Source organism: Anser anser (assembly GCF_964211835.1).
Source record: "Anser anser genome assembly, chromosome: 8".
Lineage (NCBI taxonomy): Eukaryota > Metazoa > Chordata > Aves > Anseriformes > Anatidae > Anser > Anser anser.
The window spans coordinates 15379349-15398697 of record NC_139728.1 but is presented as its reverse complement, the minus strand read 5'-3'; the positions used below and the strand labels follow the sequence as shown (position 1 = coordinate 15398697).

The 19349-nt window shown below is 41.3% G+C and overlaps 1 protein-coding gene across 7 annotated transcripts in view; it reads left to right on the top strand.

Annotated features, from left to right (window-relative positions):
* Positions 1-19349, top strand: part of RNF2 (ring finger protein 2) — a 24590-nt gene extending 5241 nt beyond the window's left edge. For 5 of the 7 annotated variants that reach the window (XM_083847134.1, XM_083847129.1, XM_083847133.1 and 2 more), the window contains 6 exons: positions 11898-11986; positions 12343-12503; positions 13502-13717; positions 14453-14725; positions 15859-16030; positions 16991-19349. In XM_083847134.1, coding sequence (XP_083703260.1) covers positions 11900-11986; positions 12343-12503; positions 13502-13717; positions 14453-14725; positions 15859-16030; positions 16991-17092 — 1011 coding nt within the window. In that variant the 5' untranslated portion in view covers positions 11898-11899 and the 3' untranslated portion in view covers positions 17093-19349. Of the gene's footprint in view, positions 1-6348; positions 10034-11897; positions 11987-12342; positions 12504-13501; positions 13718-14452; positions 14726-15858; positions 16031-16990 lie in introns of those variants that run through there. The other 2 variants (XM_083847130.1, XM_083847131.1) reach the window with 2 other exon arrangements.

The following is a 19349-nucleotide window of genomic DNA, read 5'->3' as shown; positions in this document are numbered from 1 at the left end:
TTTTGAAGGCTCTTAGAGATAAATCAATCCTAGAATAAGAACTTCATTTTTGAAGCTCATGTGGGCAGCCATAGGCACTATGTACAGTAGCATGCTTGATAATGTGAGAAACTGCATAAAAGTTAACAAATAACAGAGAAAGTGGTAACTCTACTCTCCCTCCCAGAGTTCTACGTAGTAGTGTTACTTCACGGGGCTAAATTGGTCGTGGCTATTTTTCTTTTATATCAATTGTTGGCAAAGGTCTTTGGCACATACGATGTTTTTGATGTCAAGTTCTTGTTCGATTTATTGGCCCACATCAGCAGTGAACAGGTACCGTTCCTGTAACAGCTTCGTTTTCACTCCCAGCAGAATTGTAGTACTCACTTTGGACAAGATACAGATGGTCTGTGGAGGGTAAGTACCAGTTTGTTTTAGTTGTAACGATTAAAATAATCGTACTACCTGTTGCATTAGAACAGTGGGCAATGTTGGTTTTGGTGGTTCTTTTCTTTCTCCTGTTTGTATGAAAATTGAAAAGTTTTTTACTTATCCCTCTAATATTTAAAACAAAACCAGCAAACAAAAACCCACAGCCTTTTAGTTTAGAATAGCCCGGTTTTGAAATGTGATGTATCTGATCATTTGTAGGTATGGCAACCACGGGAAGATGGGTGTCCCTGTGAGTTCTGGACTACCTGGAGGCAACTAATGTGGTGCAGAGAGACTTCTCTGGAAGTGGGGTGGTGATTGTGTGTGCTGCAGTGTTTGTACCTCAGAGAAGTTCAGGAGAGTGTGAAGCAGAACTGAGTAACATTAACAATAAGGATTTCGGCTATGACCAATAAAGCAGTGATCTGGGAGGCAGCAGAAATGGCCACTGATGCCCTTGGCAGGGAATATAGAAGCCATTAGAATAAATCGGAATTTGAGTGTCGTCTATGGACGTTACTCTCATATAGCTATGCGGTGCCTATACTTTATTTTACTCTACTGCTGGAAACACACAGAAACATCAGCTGAAAACCATATGCTTCCGTCATACCCAAAAGTGTGTGGCTGTTCTTAAGACTGTGATAAAGCAGCCTTGAGAATGACCAAAACACTAACTTGTTACTTTTTTTTTTTTTTGACACTCCTGGCATCTAATGTAGGAGGATTGTCTCTCATTTTTGGTCACTTCTACCAGTGTTAGGTTCACCAGATTATTCCCTAGGTGTAAATGTGTGCAGCAGATGGTTTGTATGAGGTCATAGCACAAATGTTTCCTAAGGCCAGGATGAGCAGCTTGACGGCCAGATTGGAAATGCTGCTAAACTCCGTGGATCAATCCACTTCAGAGCCAGTAAATTGTGAATGGCAATTAACTGGAAGGTTCCGTGTCTTAAGGCACCAGGCAAATCACTTCCTTCTGTAGGAGAATAAATACAGTGAAGAAGCTGTGAAAGATCACACGCGAGCAAGCTACTGGATTTCAGAAATTTCCCGTACTCAGGCAGATGTCATCTGACAGGGAGCCTGCTGCAGGTTTCGTAGGGACAGTATTGGGTGTTTAGGGATTTTAAGGAGGGATTTTTTTTAATGTTAAAGAGAAATGCTTACTGACTTTATGGGGCAGGTTATGGGAGAACGGAGGCTTGGGACTAGTTATCCAGAAAAGTAAAAAATCAGAACTAGAGTGACTGTGGGCAACAGTCATATTGGGAAAACTTCTGTAGTGCTGCTGAGCTGTGCCTGTGCCTCTGGTTTCTTTCTCTGCATTCTTCGGCTTTACCAGCTGCTTTGGTACATTTTTGAGTGTGGGTCTTGAATGAATTATACAGCTTTTTCTTTTTTTTTTTTTTTTTTTCTCCTGGATAGCAGTGCTGTGCAGCAGAAATGAAGTGTCTGCTAGATTCTCCGCACAGACTGACAAACTTTTTTTTTTCTTCAGTACAACCATCTAAAAATGTAGAGATTCATAATGCTTTGGGAATGAATGTAGCTTCCCTAAACATGTTCAGTGCCATAAAACAACTTCTCATGTGGTCCAATCTCTTCCTAATTAAAACTTTGTTATTGAAAGTAATGGGATAAGAGGAAAAAGTATGAATCTTTCTAGGGTGACCTTTCAAGTAAATTCCAATGAACTTTGCATTTTGAGAAATCCAGGTTCAATTTTAAGTGGCAATTGAGAGATCTGAGAAAATGTCTTAAAGATCATGTGCTTTCTTTCAAGCAAACTGTAGAAATGTATACTTCAAACTTCTTAGGAAATGTATTGTGTCCCCACTGTGTTATAAATAAAAGGAGAATATGATATATTTTCCATACAGAACAGGCTGGTTTTGTATTTTGAATGTAGAATTCAGCAAAACCTTGAGTTTGGGGAACATCTGACACTCGTGTATGTACAATTCATTTTATTATAATAGTAACTTCTTCATTGTATCAGCTGATTGCTATCTAACATCAATGGGAGCTGGATGTACCCATCTGAAAGTAAAATTTGGTATTTATTTTATTTATATTTTTTTCTCGGTTATGGTGGGGCATGATTGATGCAATTGATGAAAACACTTGAATGTTAATCTTTTAATTTACTTCTGTAAATAAATTAAGAAAATAGGATGGCAAGGAACCAGATGCAAGCATTGTTAAAATGGGATTGTCAGGATGGTTGTCACATTGTTTGTGTTTATTTCTCAGCGTGTATCATGCTATCCTTCAAGTGTAACTGAAACTGGAATGATTTAAAGTAACGAAAGGGTAGGCTGCCTTCCAGTTGTTTCATCACACCTAGCATTGGCTTGGATGTGTACTGAGTCAGATTGCTTGCATTAATATACGTGATTATTGATGGTAATGCGTGGCCTCCGGGTAGTCCCAGCCATTTTTCATTTTAATACATTTCTATTCACATTTAGCTTCTGTTTAGTTTTTGTTTAGCTCAAAAAAAAGGAGTGCGGAGGTTTCCAGATTTGTTCCTGAAGAGTGACTTGCAGAACCCCTTAAAAATGAATTTGGGAAAGAGAGTGACACCAAGGAGAGCATGTAACTATGTGAGTGCCTGGAGGCTGGTAGCTTTCCTAAGGTGCAGGTTTTATCATCTGCCTTTGAGCACTTTAACTGTGGTCTTTGTGCTGTCATTCAGTTGTCTGGGGTGGGGTGTAGGGGCAGCAGTGGGATGTGCAGTGGAGGTGGTGAGGTTTTGTTCTGGGCTGACACCATCTTGGCTCCTGCAGTAAGGTTCGAAGGGAGGTGGAAGAGCGGAGGTGCTGGGCAGGGCTGTAGTGATGCAAGTGGCTTTAACACAAGTGGCTGAAGTCCAGTTCAGGATCCAAGGATGATGGTCTGACAAAAATCTGATTGCTTTCTTATTTCCCAGCAGTGCTGTTGCCCATTGCATTACTGGTGTGCTGCTTTCACCCCTTTCATGGAGCATATAAAAATGAGCTATAGCTTCTCTTTTCCCTTGCTTTTTTCTAATCCAGCGTTTCTGCCCCCCAAGTAGAGTGCAAAGATGTGCTTGTTTGCAAGCTGGTGCATCTTAAGGGTGGAAAGCATGGTGTAAGTACTTGTTATTTGTTATCAGATCTGACTTCTGGAGCATGTAATTACTATTTGAAGTTTCAGCTTCGTAGTTAGTATTAATTTGGCATCTTTAATAGCATTTTAATTGGCTCTGTGCTTTGCAGATGATAGAATTCTAGTTAATGTCTACAAAAGTATTTTTTTTAAACAGTGGCTTTGTGTAAGTGTTGCTAACCACTCGTTTTTAAATGTCTTAGGCATTTTCAAAGGAGCTCACTTACAGGACTGTAGAGTATTAACTGATAAAGGGTCTGGTAATAATTCTGAAATTAGCCTGTGAATAATATTTTTAGGTGTTCTCTGATAGTAGCTAAAATATTCACTTGATAACATTCATTTTGTAATCTGTATGTGTCGTTTTTAATTTTTTTTCAAATTCTGATCCTCATGAATTTGCAGATTGACTACTGATCCATCACCATTTACAGCTCTGTTCTAACAGTTACAGATTTAAATTCTGGCAGATACCATCAGCTCTCAAGGAGAGGGCTGCTTTTGCCAAAAAACAAGGTGTTTTTGCATGCTGTTGTCCAGATTAAATGTATGTACAGGGGAGAGAAACTATTCTTGGAAAATATTTGTATGGTGGTTTAGGGCTTATTCTTCATGTCAGACAAAAATATCTCAATATAAATTTTACTGCTGATTTATTCTCCAGGGTCTCAGGAAGCATTTAAGGAAAGTGTTCTTTTGCTTAAAATTGCAGTTTTGTCATGTTTGCAGAGGAAATGCCAGTGTTTAGAAGACTCGGTGGTTATTTTTTATAACATATCAGCATCTGAAGGCTCAGTGCCCACGTTGCTGTTTTTATAAGAAGTGTAACCCCTCGGTTTGAGCTGTGTGGAGGCAGTGTAGTCCCAGAAAAGCCGTCTGATACTGCTTGGTTTCCTTGTGGAAGGGATGTGGGGCAGGATGGGGCAGGAGAGGCCCCTGCTGCGGCTTCCTCCGCTCTCGGAGGGCCGTGTGTGACTGGTGGCACCTGCCATCCGCTTCTCCTGGCCGTGGCACTTTCTGTACAAAAAAATATGTGTGAATTTCTCTGGTAGTGAGATACATATATCTCACTGTATAAATGGAAGCATGTGGGTTGGAAGGGACCTCCAGAGGCCATCTAGGACAGCCTCCTGCTGAAAGCAGGGCCAGTTAGGTCAGATGACCTGTCTATTCAGAATGACGTCCAGTTGAGTGATCCAGGCAACCCCAGCTGTACGTACAGATGGGGGACAAGAGGCAGGAGAGCAGCCCTACAGAAAGGGATCTGGGGGTTCTGGTCAATGTCAAGCTGATCATGAGCCAGCAGCGGGCCCTGGCAGCCAAAGGGCCAACCGTGCCCTGGAGGGCCTCAGGCACGGCCCTGCCGTCTGGCTGGGGGAGGGCTGCTCTGCTCTGCTCTGCCTGGGGCGGCCTCACCTCGAGCACTGGGTGCAGCTTTGGGCACCACAACATAAAAAGGACATAGAGCTATTAGCGTCCAAAGGGGGGCTATGAAGATGGTGAAGGGTCTAGAGGGGAAGATGTGTGAGGAGCGGCTGAGGTGCTTTGGTTTGTTCAGCCCAGAGCAGAGCAGGCTGAGGGCAGGCCTCATGGCGGCCTGCAGCTCCCTCACGAGGGGAGCGGGGGGGCTGATCGTGTCAAGAGAAGATGACAGTGCGCGTAGCTGCTGTAATATTGAATGCAGTGTGCAACTAGAAAGAAGTTGCAGTCTTCCCAGTAAGGGAGGTTGTGACACTGAAGCTTGGTATTGAGAGGACAAGGACTGATAGCTGAATGAACTAAACATGCTTCAGTAAGACATTCCTCTCTTAAGCTTACCCCCTTTGGAGATCAGCACAGAATTATAGTGAATGCAGTATAAACATTAGGAGAAACACTTGCAGGAGTGGTGACAGTGTGAATAAACAAGCAGAAGGGGAAGAGGGGGCACAGATGAATGCAGTGACATACTTGTTCAGGATCATCAAGCAGTTAATTTCAGAGCTGGGAACAAAATGACCTCCAGGCCAGAGCCTGATTTGGCTGTCTCCTAGGGATTTTGAGATCGAGGCGGGGGGGGGGGGGGGGGGGGAGGCACTTAAGAAAAGAATGAACACTTATATACCTCAAATCTTACTTAAAATCAGATTTTTGTTGTGTGCTTTTTTTTTTTTTTTTGAAAATATATACTGGATTGTACTCAAGGACTAGTTGTCGTTGTCCTAGATTACAGCTGAGTGTAAAGCAACCTGAGCTGACAGTGAACTCTAGAGAAGACTAATTCTGTGAAATAGTGTGTCTTTCCAGAAATATATATATATGTATTTCAAATCAAGCTCCTAGCCAGGAATTAAAAACAAACAAAAAAAAAAGAAAGAAAGAAAGAAAAAGACTGCCTTAATTGATTAAATGAATATAAACAAATGAACTTCTTGCATAGAATATTTTGTCCAAACAGGCAATTTGTCTCTAATACTAGTTACAGTATCAGAAAGAGTAAAATGTAAAATTCTAAATCCATTAAGCTTGTAAAGTAACTGGACTATGATATATCTTTATTTAAATATATATATATATAGTCCTTGTTTAAAAAAAAAATAAAATCAGAAGAGTTGAAAATGCTGTTGAACTTGGCGTGCTGAAAAGTTGTCTGAGTCTCTTACTTTTTAAGTCTAAATATTTAACTTCTGATGTTTGGAACAGAAATTAGTGGATTTTTTAACATGTTTAATACTACTATGTGTATATTTATTTAAAAGAGCCTGGTGTATTTTCTTTTCTTTTTTTTTTTCCCTCTCAAAAGTGTTTGCTGATGGAAGTTTTGGAAATGAATGCGCAGGTTTGTGTAAAGTAGCAGCCAGCACCGCTATGGCCACACCTGAGACAGCTCTGTGGGTTGTGGCTCCAGCTGCTTGGTACTATTCCACCCCTTCTCACACCTCGAGGCGTGCTGGCGCGACCACATGCACAGTTGCTTTCCAACCTCTGCCTGGACTAAAATAGGCACTGGTACGTGTTTCAGGGAAGGTTCAGCCCTGGAGGGAATCTCTGAATGTCATCCTGTAGCAAGTGCCTCAGTCCTTGCTTCAAGCAGGACCAGTGCCAAGGTTAGTTCCAAGCTGCAGCCAATGTATTCTTAAATTCTCACAAATGAGAAATGTTGTCAGTTTGAGAAATAAGGGCAAGGACTTGCTGGTGAGCCCTTTGGCTCCCTTGTGGCCAGAACAGCATGTCTGGTGGCAGCTCTGGGGTGTCTGAAATGCACGTTTTGCCAGTTGGATTTGGTTGTGCTGGGCAGTTTCAGGAATGGGATACCTCAATGTCTGACCTACTGTGACTCATGACCATGTTTGAGCAAATAATTAAGTGTATTTCAGCCTAGGAGCTTGTACAGTGTGTGTGGCAAGCAAGGATGTTGCTCTACTGGAGTTATTTCTGAGTGCGTTGTAATGACTTTCTGGCACAAATTGTCTGGTCAGTAAGCAGGCAGGAGATGAGTGAGTGGCTTTTCGTACGGATTTTTCATGTTGTGGTGGATTTTTTGTTCTTTTTGCTATAACTCTCTGCCTGGTTTTCAGCACTGCAGGAACAAGACTTGTGTTTTTAAGCCCCAGCCATTTGTCTTCAAATTAGTTGTGGAAAATAGTCTGCAAATGGATGAGCGCAAAGAACAAGATTGCATAAGCCCCCTTTTCCAAGGACGTCAGGCTTAAATAGCCAGTCTTTCGGATGAAATGATGCAGTGCTTTTTGCTGGCACCGGCAGGCTCATCTTCTGGCTCTGGTAAGGAAGCCATTCAACTTGGAGGTTGACCCTGGTTGTAGAAAATCGACAGAAACTTTTTGAAACAGACTAAGAATAGCACAGGTGGGTTTTGTTTTGTTTTTAATGCTATGGCAACGTGGGGAATGGAGAAAGCCTTTGGGTACAAATGAATTAAAAAGTATATATATTCTGTAATGTTCATCAATCTCCCTGACTTATCTTCCAGTTTTCTTCTGTAAAAGACATGAAGCAACTAGGCAAATTTTATGATGGAATGGAATAATATTTACTAGATCTTAACTTGTTGTCTTTTTTTTCAAATGCTGTTAGGAACAGGAGGGTGACAGGAAATCAAACCCAAGGAGATTCATAGCGTTTGTGGTTCTCATGTTTTTCTCATGTCTTTTGGTTCTTTTGGGTGTCTCCAGCTTTGATAGTGGAAGGTGTGCATACTCCAGCTCCATAATTGCAAAATTTGTGCCTTGGAGTTTTCCTGTGCCTGTAGTGAGTCAGTCTGAAAGATTGCAGGTATCCTTGTAATCCTGTGTTTTCTCTGAGTGGCTGGCAACAGCAGCCCTCTGGCTACAGCATAAATCGCACAACTGGCACTCATTAGTGGAAGTGAGAAAGGTGTTTGATCTGCCTGCACGGGCTGGGCTTCTGCCCTTCATAGCGCCCATTGTCATGGGACTGGTTGCTTTCCTCTTGTAGCCAGAGGGAGTAGAAAAGTCACAAAGGTAAAAAATGGTAAAAAGTATAAAGTCATGGTGTGTTAGAATTTTTTTCAAAAACTAATGATGAAAAAAAGGCTCACAGGGGGTTTCTGTCTGCACTTTGTTCCCAGCGCCCAACCTCCAAAGATCCCATCTTCCTTGCTGATAAAGTGGAAAAGATCTGAAATACTGAATAGCTGAAAACTGAAGTAGATATTATTATGATGAAATCTGCTTAATATTTTGAGTTGGAAAAATGAGCACTAGAGCATTGTTCTGTAAGACAATTAAAAAAAAAAAATGCTGAAAGGAATGCAGGTGGATAGTGAACTTTGTCAGCAAAGATCTGACTGATCTTAACAGGTTGAGATTTCAGTGAAATAAATGCCCAGACTGATGAATAAATATGAGTTTTATATTTATTCTGTATCTTTTCTCCCCTTGCCAGCAGCAGTTAATAGGAATCTGTTGTTCCTTCGCTCTAGAAACTTTCCGCTTTGTTTTTCACTCTCTACAAAGTGTCAACACAAAAGCAAACCTTCTTTGGCTCGCCAAAGCCGTTTTTCTTGGCTTTGTAGCTTTAGGAAGGATCCTGACTGGTGCAGACCAGACCAGTTGATTTCTTTTAGTTTTGTCGCTGCATCAAATCCCCATGGAGATGGGCTGCCTTAAAAGAAGGCCAAACTGAGGAGCAATCTCTGCGCTGCTGCTGAGGCTGTGAACGTCTTGGCGCCGTCAGAACAGCCAGAAGGAGCCTTTCTGTGGGACTCACCTCCGTGCCAGGCGAGGAGAGCCGGAGATAGTCAGTCTGCAGCCAGCCGCTCAGCTGCACAGCCAGCGCAAGAGCCACAAGAGCAGCGAAGTGCAGGGCAGCCGTGCCTTGTCGTGAGCCTTGTCTGTCAAAATGTGCTGTGTCTGTCAAAAAAAAAAAAAAGTGCTGTCAAAATGACTACTGGCACAGTGCTCGCTTGGTTAAAGCAGATGTCAGTATAGCTGTCCGACTGCTTGCTGCCGATCCCAACGGCAAGGGGCTGGTGCAGGCTCCTCTGCTTGGTTATAATGCTTGACTTGAGAGTCAGCTAATGGAGAGGTTTTTCCTACCTCCCTCCCCAAGGTGAGGAGAGGAGATGAGTCAGCAGTGAGCATAACCAGGGGGCCATCACTTTAGAGATGATTTGGAGGCTGCTACTTAATGGCTATTACATGGTCAGTGCAATTTTAGGTCAGAATGTGGACTTTGATCCTTGACATTGGTGCCAGCTGTTGATACTGCTGTGTTAGATTTTAGATTGCATTACATTTCTTCTCATAGCTGGTGTCCAACAGTGTTATCAGGAAAAGAAGTTAAACCTCATTCGCATGCATTTTTCAGGCCCAGTACATATCTGGAAATGGTTATAAAAAGTATGGAAGCAGGAAAATGCTCAGTAAGCTCCTCTGTTCATCATCAAACAGATGGAAAAACTCCATATAGTGTGATGTGATTGTTGATTGATTTTGCTTTCCAGCCTGTTTGAATTGACCACGTTTCCACTGTTCCTCTGATTTCGACTTTTTATGTAGCAGTGACAGTGGAGGTGTTTGCTGGTGACCAAGAGGAGTGTGTGGCTCTCTCCCACTTTCAGCTAGCTTTAAGGCCAGTGGTTTTCCTCTTTAAGTCTGAAAGTGCTATCACTGGAGACCTTAGGGTGAGAATTAAGCACTCTCCATCTCAAATTAGAAGCTTTTAAAAGAAAGCTAATCAATTATTTATCGTGACACTTGTACCATGTCTTCTGCAGTTTAGCCTCAGGCATGTTGCAGTGCTGCAATACAAGTGATGATGTTAATATACTTGTTCTTCGGGCGGAGGGTTTTGCTGACGGTCTGGCACCAGAACAGCTGCCGTTGTGTTAGCAAGCGTGAGCATGCACATTTAGGCAAGATGGTACCTGCACGTGATGATCTCTGCAGTGGGCCGCTTCAATGAGCTTTTTACGGTGGTGGAGCTGCGTAACGTTGGAAGCAGGCCTTTCTGCTAAGTCCCAGTAAGTCCAAGATCTCTTACGTGTCTTAATCTGCTGCAGTCTGATCGTGTGCTTGAGCAGATTTTGGGAGGGGTGTGTGCTTAGCAGCTTCATGCATTTCAGTAGTTGAGATGATAGTTAATTAAATATCTCAGCTCCAAAAGCACTCAAGAGTGCTTAATTCAAGGCAAACACAGAATAATAATGTTGGATCTCTGTTAGAACAACTGACTGATAACAGCACACAACAGAAATCCTTGTCTGAAGGACCTGACTTCTTGTATACCTGGAATTACTCTAAATAATAGTGAAAATTAGGTCGCAGAGAAAAATTTCCTTTATTTTCTACTGGCACACTTTTCAACATTGCTTCCTTGTTGAGATGTGTTACTTAATACATAATTAAATTCGTATCTCAGAGTGTTTTAAGTAAAATGCCCAGACAGGATGGTGCAGTGCTTGGCAGACGTGGAGCTGACAGTCTGCGGCGGGGTCATGGTGGCTTCTCCCTGCTAGCGTGGGGGCGAGGTACTTGCTGCTGCTCTCGTCCTTTTGATCCATGTGGAGCAACATGTCTCTTGTGACAAGTAAACTGAATTTTTAGGGCACAGTATATACATAGTAAAAACTGGAATTGGAAGTCTGTCATCCTTTTTTTTTTTTTAACACCTTCAGACCCATGTTACTTATTAGACATAATGATCATGTCTACATTTTATCAGACTTTTTTCTTTCTTTTTTTTTTTTATAAGGTGGGAGATCTAATCTCTGGTCCTGAAGAAGAACAAATGCAATAATCTTCACTGCACTACTTTTCTTGCTCTCCCCCTAACAATTAATTAAAGCTTATAAAGTAACCTTGTTCTCTTGAGAGTTTGACTCTTTTCATGTAGAACTCGATGAATCTGGGACTAGATGTAACATACCTGGTGGATGCAAATAGAATCTGTATTTGGCTGCCAATTTGAAGGGTCTGGAAATACAAACAGATTTAAAATATATATATGCATACATACATATATATATATATATATATATATATATATATAAAGGAAGAAATCATTTCTGCTTTCTCCACCTCATAGAAATGTCAGCTACTACAATCTTGCCTCTTCTATGGTTACTTTTTGTTTTTTCCAAATGTACAACACCATCCAGGATAAGCTTTCCTGATGTAAGTCAGGCATTTTTAGAGAGACAGGGATGACTGTCCCCTCTCCAACATGAAAATATTTTCTGTTTGGAAATATCATTTGCTGTCGGTTTAACCTGACTTCCTTTGGCATGAGTGCAATCAACATGTGTATTAGTTTTGCTTCATTTCTTAACAGTGATCCCAGAATTTGGGGGGAAACGTTCAGTTTTCTCTGAATTTGGCTGGGAAACCTTAGGGATGTGTATCCAAGAAGAAAAAGAGAGGCATTGTAGGGTGCTTCCAATGAACGTGTTCAGCTGTTTTTCCTGTGTGGTTGCATGATTTTGACCTTCCACTGGTTAGGAGCTAAACCTGTTTGACCCATACGCACGTGTGAGTGCGGGTCTCCGGAGAGCTGCAAATGCCATCCGCTGTGCAAAATGTTCACGTAGCCCAAACTTCATGGCCTTCAGGTCCGTGTCACTTTTGTTTAACGCCCTTAACTGATATTTGTGAAGTGTTCATGGCTGAGTGACTCCTTCGATTTTTCTGGAGTGGTGCAGTGCATGGGGTTATCTGTGTCCACCACCGAGCAGTCTCCTAGCAGGGTGCATTCCCGCTTGCACTGTGTTTCTGCTTTGTTGGCACTTGGGCAGAAGGGACCCTGGAAGAAAGTCTGCTTGGGGGAGGAAGAGCTGCCATTGGAGTCAGGTGTACCTGACCATGCAATGTATTCTTTTCTGTTCCCAGCCATGTCTCAAGCTGTGCAGACCAACGGAACGCAGCCCTTAAGCAAAACCTGGGAGCTCAGTTTGTACGAGTTGCAAAGAACGCCTCAGGTAATACATGCTGAAGAGCTGGCCTTCGTGGCAGGGCTTTTTCTTCATTTTAAACCCGTTACAACTTGATGTTTAAGATTTTCCTTTAAGAGTGCTAACTGCCTGTTTTAATTGACAGCATATTTTTTAAAACTCCACCCAAAACTCCTCCTCTCTCATAGTATTAGAAAACTATACTGATGTTTGATCTGTCTGTCTTTTTCATTCCTTTAGCAATAGGGGTGTGTGTGCTTGATGTGGCTGTGTATGTCTCTTGCTTCATCTATTTTTTTAATGTAAAAGAATAGTAAAACATGCAATCTCTGTGAGAAAGTCACTAAATTTCATTAAAGAACTTTTACTTTATTTTACATTAGGAAGCAATCACTGATGGCTTGGAGATAGTGGTGTCACCCAGGAGCCTGCACAGTGAACTGATGTGTCCCATTTGTTTGGATATGTTAAAAAACACCATGACGACAAAAGAGTGTTTGCATCGTTTCTGTGCTGACTGTATCATTACAGCCCTCAGGAGCGGGTATGAAAATGTCATTACAGGGAAAAGGGATTTCACTTCAGATGAAAATATGATCAAGAAAATCCAGTAAATCTTGGGTGTTGATGAGTAAGAGTTATGTGCCTGTGCACTGCACGTTTCTGAATGGGTAGCACACCTTTCGTGTTTCATTCCCTTGTGTTCAGCCACCTGTGGCAGACCAGATCAGGCCTTAAAAAACATTCAAGCTTAACTGAAACAACCTATGCTGAAGTACAAATCATTTCTCTTGTATACCTCAATTACAAGTTCATATTTTCTCAAAAAGCAATAGAATTCCGAAGTAATCAACAGCAGCTTAGCCAGTGATTTACATATCTATTTCTGTTTTCAGAGGGCACACTTAATTTGCTGTGCCTGTGGAAATTCTGATGAGTGGTTAGGAAAAATACTCTTGTCATTAGAGAGAAACAAGAAAACTGTCCTCAAGACAGTCCGCATTTCCATTATTGAGGCCTCTTCCTTTTACAGGGGAAAAAAGAAGCCATACAAACCTAATGCATTAGTTAAATGAGACCAAAATGGTAGGAAGGATAAGACCGTGTTTTAGTTTTCCCAGTAATTAGTGCTTGAACTTCAGAATGGGTTCCTCAACCTTTGTTTCATCCTCCTGTTACATCCTTTCAGAGTCCTCTGAAAGACCATGCCTTCGATATAACTTCCATGCAAAATGCATCTTTTCTAGGTGAGAATCCAGGCAGAGGGTTAAGGGAAGAAACAATTTGCAGCATAGAACTTTTGAATTCTTCAGTCTAAATACAGTTTGCTTAAACACACTCTAAGTAAACACACTTTAAAAATTGAAGCAAGCAGATGCGTGGTTTATTTTGTTTAAATATTTTGAATTACTTGATCTGTCAAAGGATAGAAGCCCTCTTCCAGATTTACTGTAAACACTGAGTCTAAGAAATGCAGCATTGGGGCGGACTTCTGTTATTGCCATAGACTTAGTATTGTTTTCTCTCTTTCCTCGTGTCTAGCAACAAAGAATGTCCCACTTGTCGTAAGAAGCTAGTGTCAAAACGATCACTGCGACCAGATCCCAATTTTGATGCTCTCATCAGTAAAATTTATCCAAGCCGTGATGAATATGAAGCTCATCAGGAGAGAGTGCTAGCAAGAATCAGCAAGCACAATAACCAGCAAGCTTTAAGTCACAGCATTGAGGAAGGATTAAAGATTCAGGCTATGAACAGGTACGCGATGGCGTAGTTTGTCCTCATGTCAGTCCATCTGCCTTAATGCTAGAAGTGCACCACCTGTCCTTGCTCCCTGTATAGCAAGAGATTCCTCTCTGCTTCTGGGAAGGCTGCTAAAATATCTTTTAACAGTTGTCTGTGAAGAGAAAACTTTGTATCACACCCTGTAACATCTGTGGCAGCTAGATGCTGTTTTATGAAATCACATATTGTGTCGTTAATAATAGACTGTAATGCAATAAATCCTGCACCAGTATTGCCATTACGTGTGAACAAATGCATGTAATGCCAGGATGAAAGTACTAGTTGCAGCTTACCTCCCAAGACTGGAATATGTGGTGTTTACACAGTCTTGGAATTGTGTGTGTGCATTTAAACGTGAGAACTAGCTGGGAAGGAGACCCCAGACGCTGTTGTAGTGAAGAGTGAAAACTGAGTGACATTAAAAACAATCTTAAAACATGCCTAAAATACGTTTGAGGGATAGGGAAAAATCCTAAGTCTTGTATATGGTTATCTTTATATAAGAATGATTTTTAAAATTTCTTTTTTAAACTTGGTCTCAGAAATGTTTAGTGCTTGTGCATGTATATACTTTGCGGTATGTTAGCCATGTCTAACTTCTGGCATGACTGAGATGGGGAGAGGGAGGAGCTGTGTGAGTAGGCTGGGCGTGTATATTGGGTGAGTTCCGAGTGCGGATTAGCTTCATTTCTACATACTTATCATCAGGTTACAGAGGGGCAAGAAGCAGCAGATTGAGAATGGCAGTGGAGCAGAAGATAATGGTGACAGTTCACACTGCAGCAATGCCTCAACACACAGCAATCAGGAAGCAGGGCCTAGTAATAAGAGGACCAAAACATCAGATGATTCTGGGCTAGAACTGGACAATAACAACACAACTGTGGCCATAGACCCTGTAATGGATGGTGCTAGTGAAATAGAATTAGTCTTCAGGCCTCATCCTACCCTCATGGAGAACGATGACAGCGCACAGACGAGGTAAATGTCTTCTGTTCCTTCTCGTGTACTCTGCTGTTATCTTCTGACGCTTTTGTTTTCTTGTCTATCGCTTCTTGGGACTTTTTAAAATTAATTTGCTTCGGCCGTACCACCTCCTTTTTGACTATGTGCACGTGGGGTTGATGGTACTGCTCAACTACTATCAAAATAGTGTTACAGTAGCCATCTGTTTTAAGCTTTTGATCAGAGGTAAAGGTGGTTTTAAGGGTTTCTAGCAATTCACAGTAGATATTGGGATAATAGTATAATATCACGATGGTATAATATTTACTTCTTATAAGATTATTTGGGAATAAACAAACTTTGCATAAGTGTCAGCAGTGTTTGGAGCAGCTTCGTGTCAGCATGATTTGTAGGCTGGAAGCTTTACCTGACATTTTTTTTATAATCCAGTGTGAGCAGAGACTGCAAATTTTGGATCAGAGCAATGAGCAGTCTTGTGGAGTTTCCTCAGATCTCTTCCTGGCATTTTCTTCTGATGAGACATTTCTCTGTGGTGTCTAAAAATATAGTGTAAGATTCAGCCAGCTTTTCTTTTTGGTTTGGAGTTGCAAGGGAGTTTTGGGGGTTGTTCTGAAAGGCAAAGAGAAAGCAAAGCTTTTGGGAGAGGCCTCTGCAGCATTTGTGTCAGACTTCAATTCTTGCATAAAGAATTAAAGAGGAATTGATAACGAGGCAGTAAGGAAGAGTACCTTGTACAAGGGGCAGAGGTGCAGAGAGTGGTGTCGCTCTCACACCTTATGGATTCATGTCTGGGCACTTCAGACTGCATCTATGTGCAGATTTCAGCAGTTGTGAGCAGTTCTCAAAAACCCTTAGCAGCCTGTTAGTAGGCTTTTCATTTCAAGCAGATGACAGGACAGCACTGTTTTTGCCCTACAAAGAGCTCAAGGCCTGTGGGAGGAGTGTCAAAAAGATGTAAGGACTCTTTGGAACAATGTTATTTGGTAAGCTGCATGCATGGCTCGGGTGAAAGCAATTAGTACTCTTATTTGTGAACTCTCTTTAAAGGCCTTTTCACACTCTATGCTTAATGTTTGGGGGTGTTCCAGATGTCTTTTTCCCATACCGATAACAGGAGTGTCTGATTAACTTTGTGGTTGTTGGTGCAGATACATCAAGACCTCAGGCAATGCCACCGTTGATCACCTGTCCAAGTACCTAGCTGTGAGATTGGCTCTGGAAGAGCTTCGTAGCAAAGGAGAGTCAAACCAGATGAACCTTGACACGGCCAGTGAGAAGCAGTATACCATTTACATAGCTACTGCCAACGGGCAGTTCACTGTAAGTAGAAGTGATAAGAGTGATACCGAGCATCAGTACGTTTTTGATAAAGATTTGAGTAAAATCCACGCAGTTGGACTTTTCCTGAGTTGACGTAGGGATAAAATTCATAGCACCAGGTTGCTTATTCAGAAGCAGATAGTTTGCTTTGTAGGAAAGCGTATATCGCCAAAGCTTGGCATATACGTTATTTGGGAGAAATATGGTGTGGCCAGCAACTATTGACTTCTTCCAGGTGAGGACCTGAACTTTTATTTCACAGTTATAATTGAAGAGGGAAAACATCCTTTCATCTGAGAATCTTCTTTGAAGAGCAGATGGCACTTCCTAGAAGCAGGAAGTGTCTCTTGAAGGGTGGCATTTCTCCGCCTTAGCGTAATCTTATACTCCAGTATGAAAGAGCTGCTCTGAGCACAGTTAGGGAAGAATCCCTCCTCTCAGCTGCTGACTTCAGAGAATACAGATACAACAACAATCCACTTGCAGTATTGCCCTGAACTCTGAGCCTGGTCTTATACTTGGGCATTTGAATAAAGTCAGTCTTCTGGTTAAGAGATACACAGATGCTTCACAATAAGAATCTATTTTGAACAGCTTTCAAATGTGACTGCGGAGTGTCCCTTAGAAAAAAGTAGATGTTTCTGGTGTAAATACACACCTATTACTCTCTTTGTTTACAGACACAAGAAACCTGAAATTCACTTCATTTACAACTATATTCACTTTGTATATAAATTAGCAAAACGGTTTTCCTGCACTATTTTAGTGAGATAGTCAGGAGTCCAAAATAGCTTGCATTGCTGCTTTTTGACACCGAGTGTTTAGCCGTAACTTGTTCCACCTCACCAGTGACTTCTTTAAGTCAGTGCGCTGCTCTAATGTAAGCGGTTTTCTAGTGATACCGTACTACGTGTGCAAGCTATCAGGTCTTCTCTTTTCTGTTCTGGTGTTCTCTTCCAGGTTTTAAATGGGTCATTCTCCTTGGAACTGGTCAGTGAGAAGTACTGGAAAGTGAACAAACCCATGGAACTGTACTATGCACCAACAAAGGAACATAAATAAGCTGTGCTGGAAAACTGAGATGGGACTGTTTTTATAGCTGACTTCTTCAATATTAAGAGCAGGCACCACCATCATCTTCATGGACAATACATGCGATGCCTTCAGGCTCTCTCGGTATACTTATTAATATGATTAGACAGTATTCTTGGTTGTATTTAATTTAGACTTTTTTTCTCTAAGAGACTAAATGACCTTCTCCAGTGCATTCCAGTGTTTGACATGCTTTTTTGTTCCCGATGCATGATAACTGAATGAGTGTTCCAGTTTGGAATGTCTTAATTTTGTCCAGGTAAATCTGGATTTCTACTACATTTGACACAGTTATAGTAGCCTCTGTGAAGTATTGAGCATTGGATGGCTAAGTAAGTCTATTCAATAGTAACATATGCCAAGGAATGTGTTAAATGTTGTAATTTGCTAATGGTTATCCATATAAAAGATGGTAGAGAATTGATTTCTGATGGTCTTGCAGCTAGAGATGATCAGATTCCTGAGGAAAGACTTATTATTCAGACAATTTCTTGTGAGCAAATACAGCTATAGTGAGAAAACTGACACTTAAAACCTTGCTGTTTACTGGGCTTCAGTGCAAGGTGATTCGTGAGATTGATCTGCTTTCTAACACATAGTTCAAACAAAACCAGAAAAAAGCAAACCCAGAGCCCTTCCCTGTGTAGAACATCCCAGTCTTGATTCACGCTGCAGTTTCCCATCTGGCCCTCGTTGCAGTGATGATCCTGTCCTCACAAGCTTAATTAAATGAAATCTTCTGGAAGTTTTACAGCCCTACTCTGTTCCCTGTTATAACAGATTTTTATTGTGAATGTATCAGTCTTCTGTAAAGAACTGTCTTGAAAACTTCTGTTGAACATAAATCCTCTAAATTCCAGCACACTGACAAAATGCACCATCAAAATGCTTTTGCTTTATAGAATTCTTGTCACCCCAGCTGTGAGCTTATCTAGGCTTCAGTTTGAGTAGGGAGGACTTCAACCACAAGCTGCTCTAAGATTACTTTTTTTTTTTTTTTTTTTTGCACCATAGCTTTAACAAATGTGGCATAGCACTTTGGAAGAAAATTTTAGTACTTGACAAAGTTTACCGTTTAGTGTCTTAAATTTAGGTTCAAGTTTTAAAACTTGGCAGTAGGCTGTTGCGTGAAGTCCAGTAGCTGCTGTTCATGTGCATGTTAAGCTCCTCTTCCCTGGCACTGGACCTTGCTGTCACTTCATGGGGGCTGCTGTACCTATTAGCATCCCGTCTGAGGGGAATGGTGTTACTGCGAGATTCCCGTTGCTCTAAGACTTGCTGATGAAGCCTTCATGTGCTTGCATCTGAAGCTAGAGGCAAAAGAGTTGCTGTAATAGGTGAGAAGCAATATACCTGAACCCATGTGGTATTGCTCCTTTGTCTTGTGTGTAGTTAGACTGAGCTTTTGGCATGTGGTACGTAAGTATCCAACTGCTCGGGGACTCTCTCAGGAAGGAACTACCCTTCCATTCCTTCTGTCTTTCAAGCTTAGCACTTGTAAATACGTGTCTGTTCTGACTGCTGTCATAGTTCAGCTTTATCCCGATGTGAAAACTACACAGGCTTCTTTGAATAATTATTTTCTCTGACTGGAAACACCTGTTTCTTTGTGACAATGAAACTGAAGTTTTCAGGCCCCAGATCACAGGGGGTTAGTTTTTAATTAAATACTTTACTCATTCCTTTCTGGTGAAGTGTTGCATTGTATAGACTATTAGTGCATGTCCACTGAATATAATCCGGGGGGCTGGGGGTGTTGTGATTATAAACGCTTTAAAATTTATGGGGAAACGTCTAGTTTAGTTGCAGCATACCTGCCCATTGTGATAGCTAAGGTAATGTCCAGTCCCTTAAGCAAGAGAGGTGTTCGTGAAGCTGAGCAGTCTGTTTAGGAACCGTCTGTCACTTTGTCCCCAGTTCTTAAAAAAGTATGGGGGAATGTGAAGCTTTTATTTTTCATGTTCATGTTGTAGTGAATTTACTGAATATTTATGTTCTTTAAATATTATATATAATGTAGTTGTTTGATTAAACCATTGATTGCACTGTGACTCATTAGTGCTATAAACTATTTTATTTTCAAGATGACTTTACTATTCCATCTTTTTAAGCCATGTTACTTTAAGTACATGATGCGTGTTAGGTACGGGTAAGCTCTAGTATCCAACTACAATCACGCTGAAGTTCTTCTAATAAATTAACAATAAAAGCAAAAGTTATAAATGAA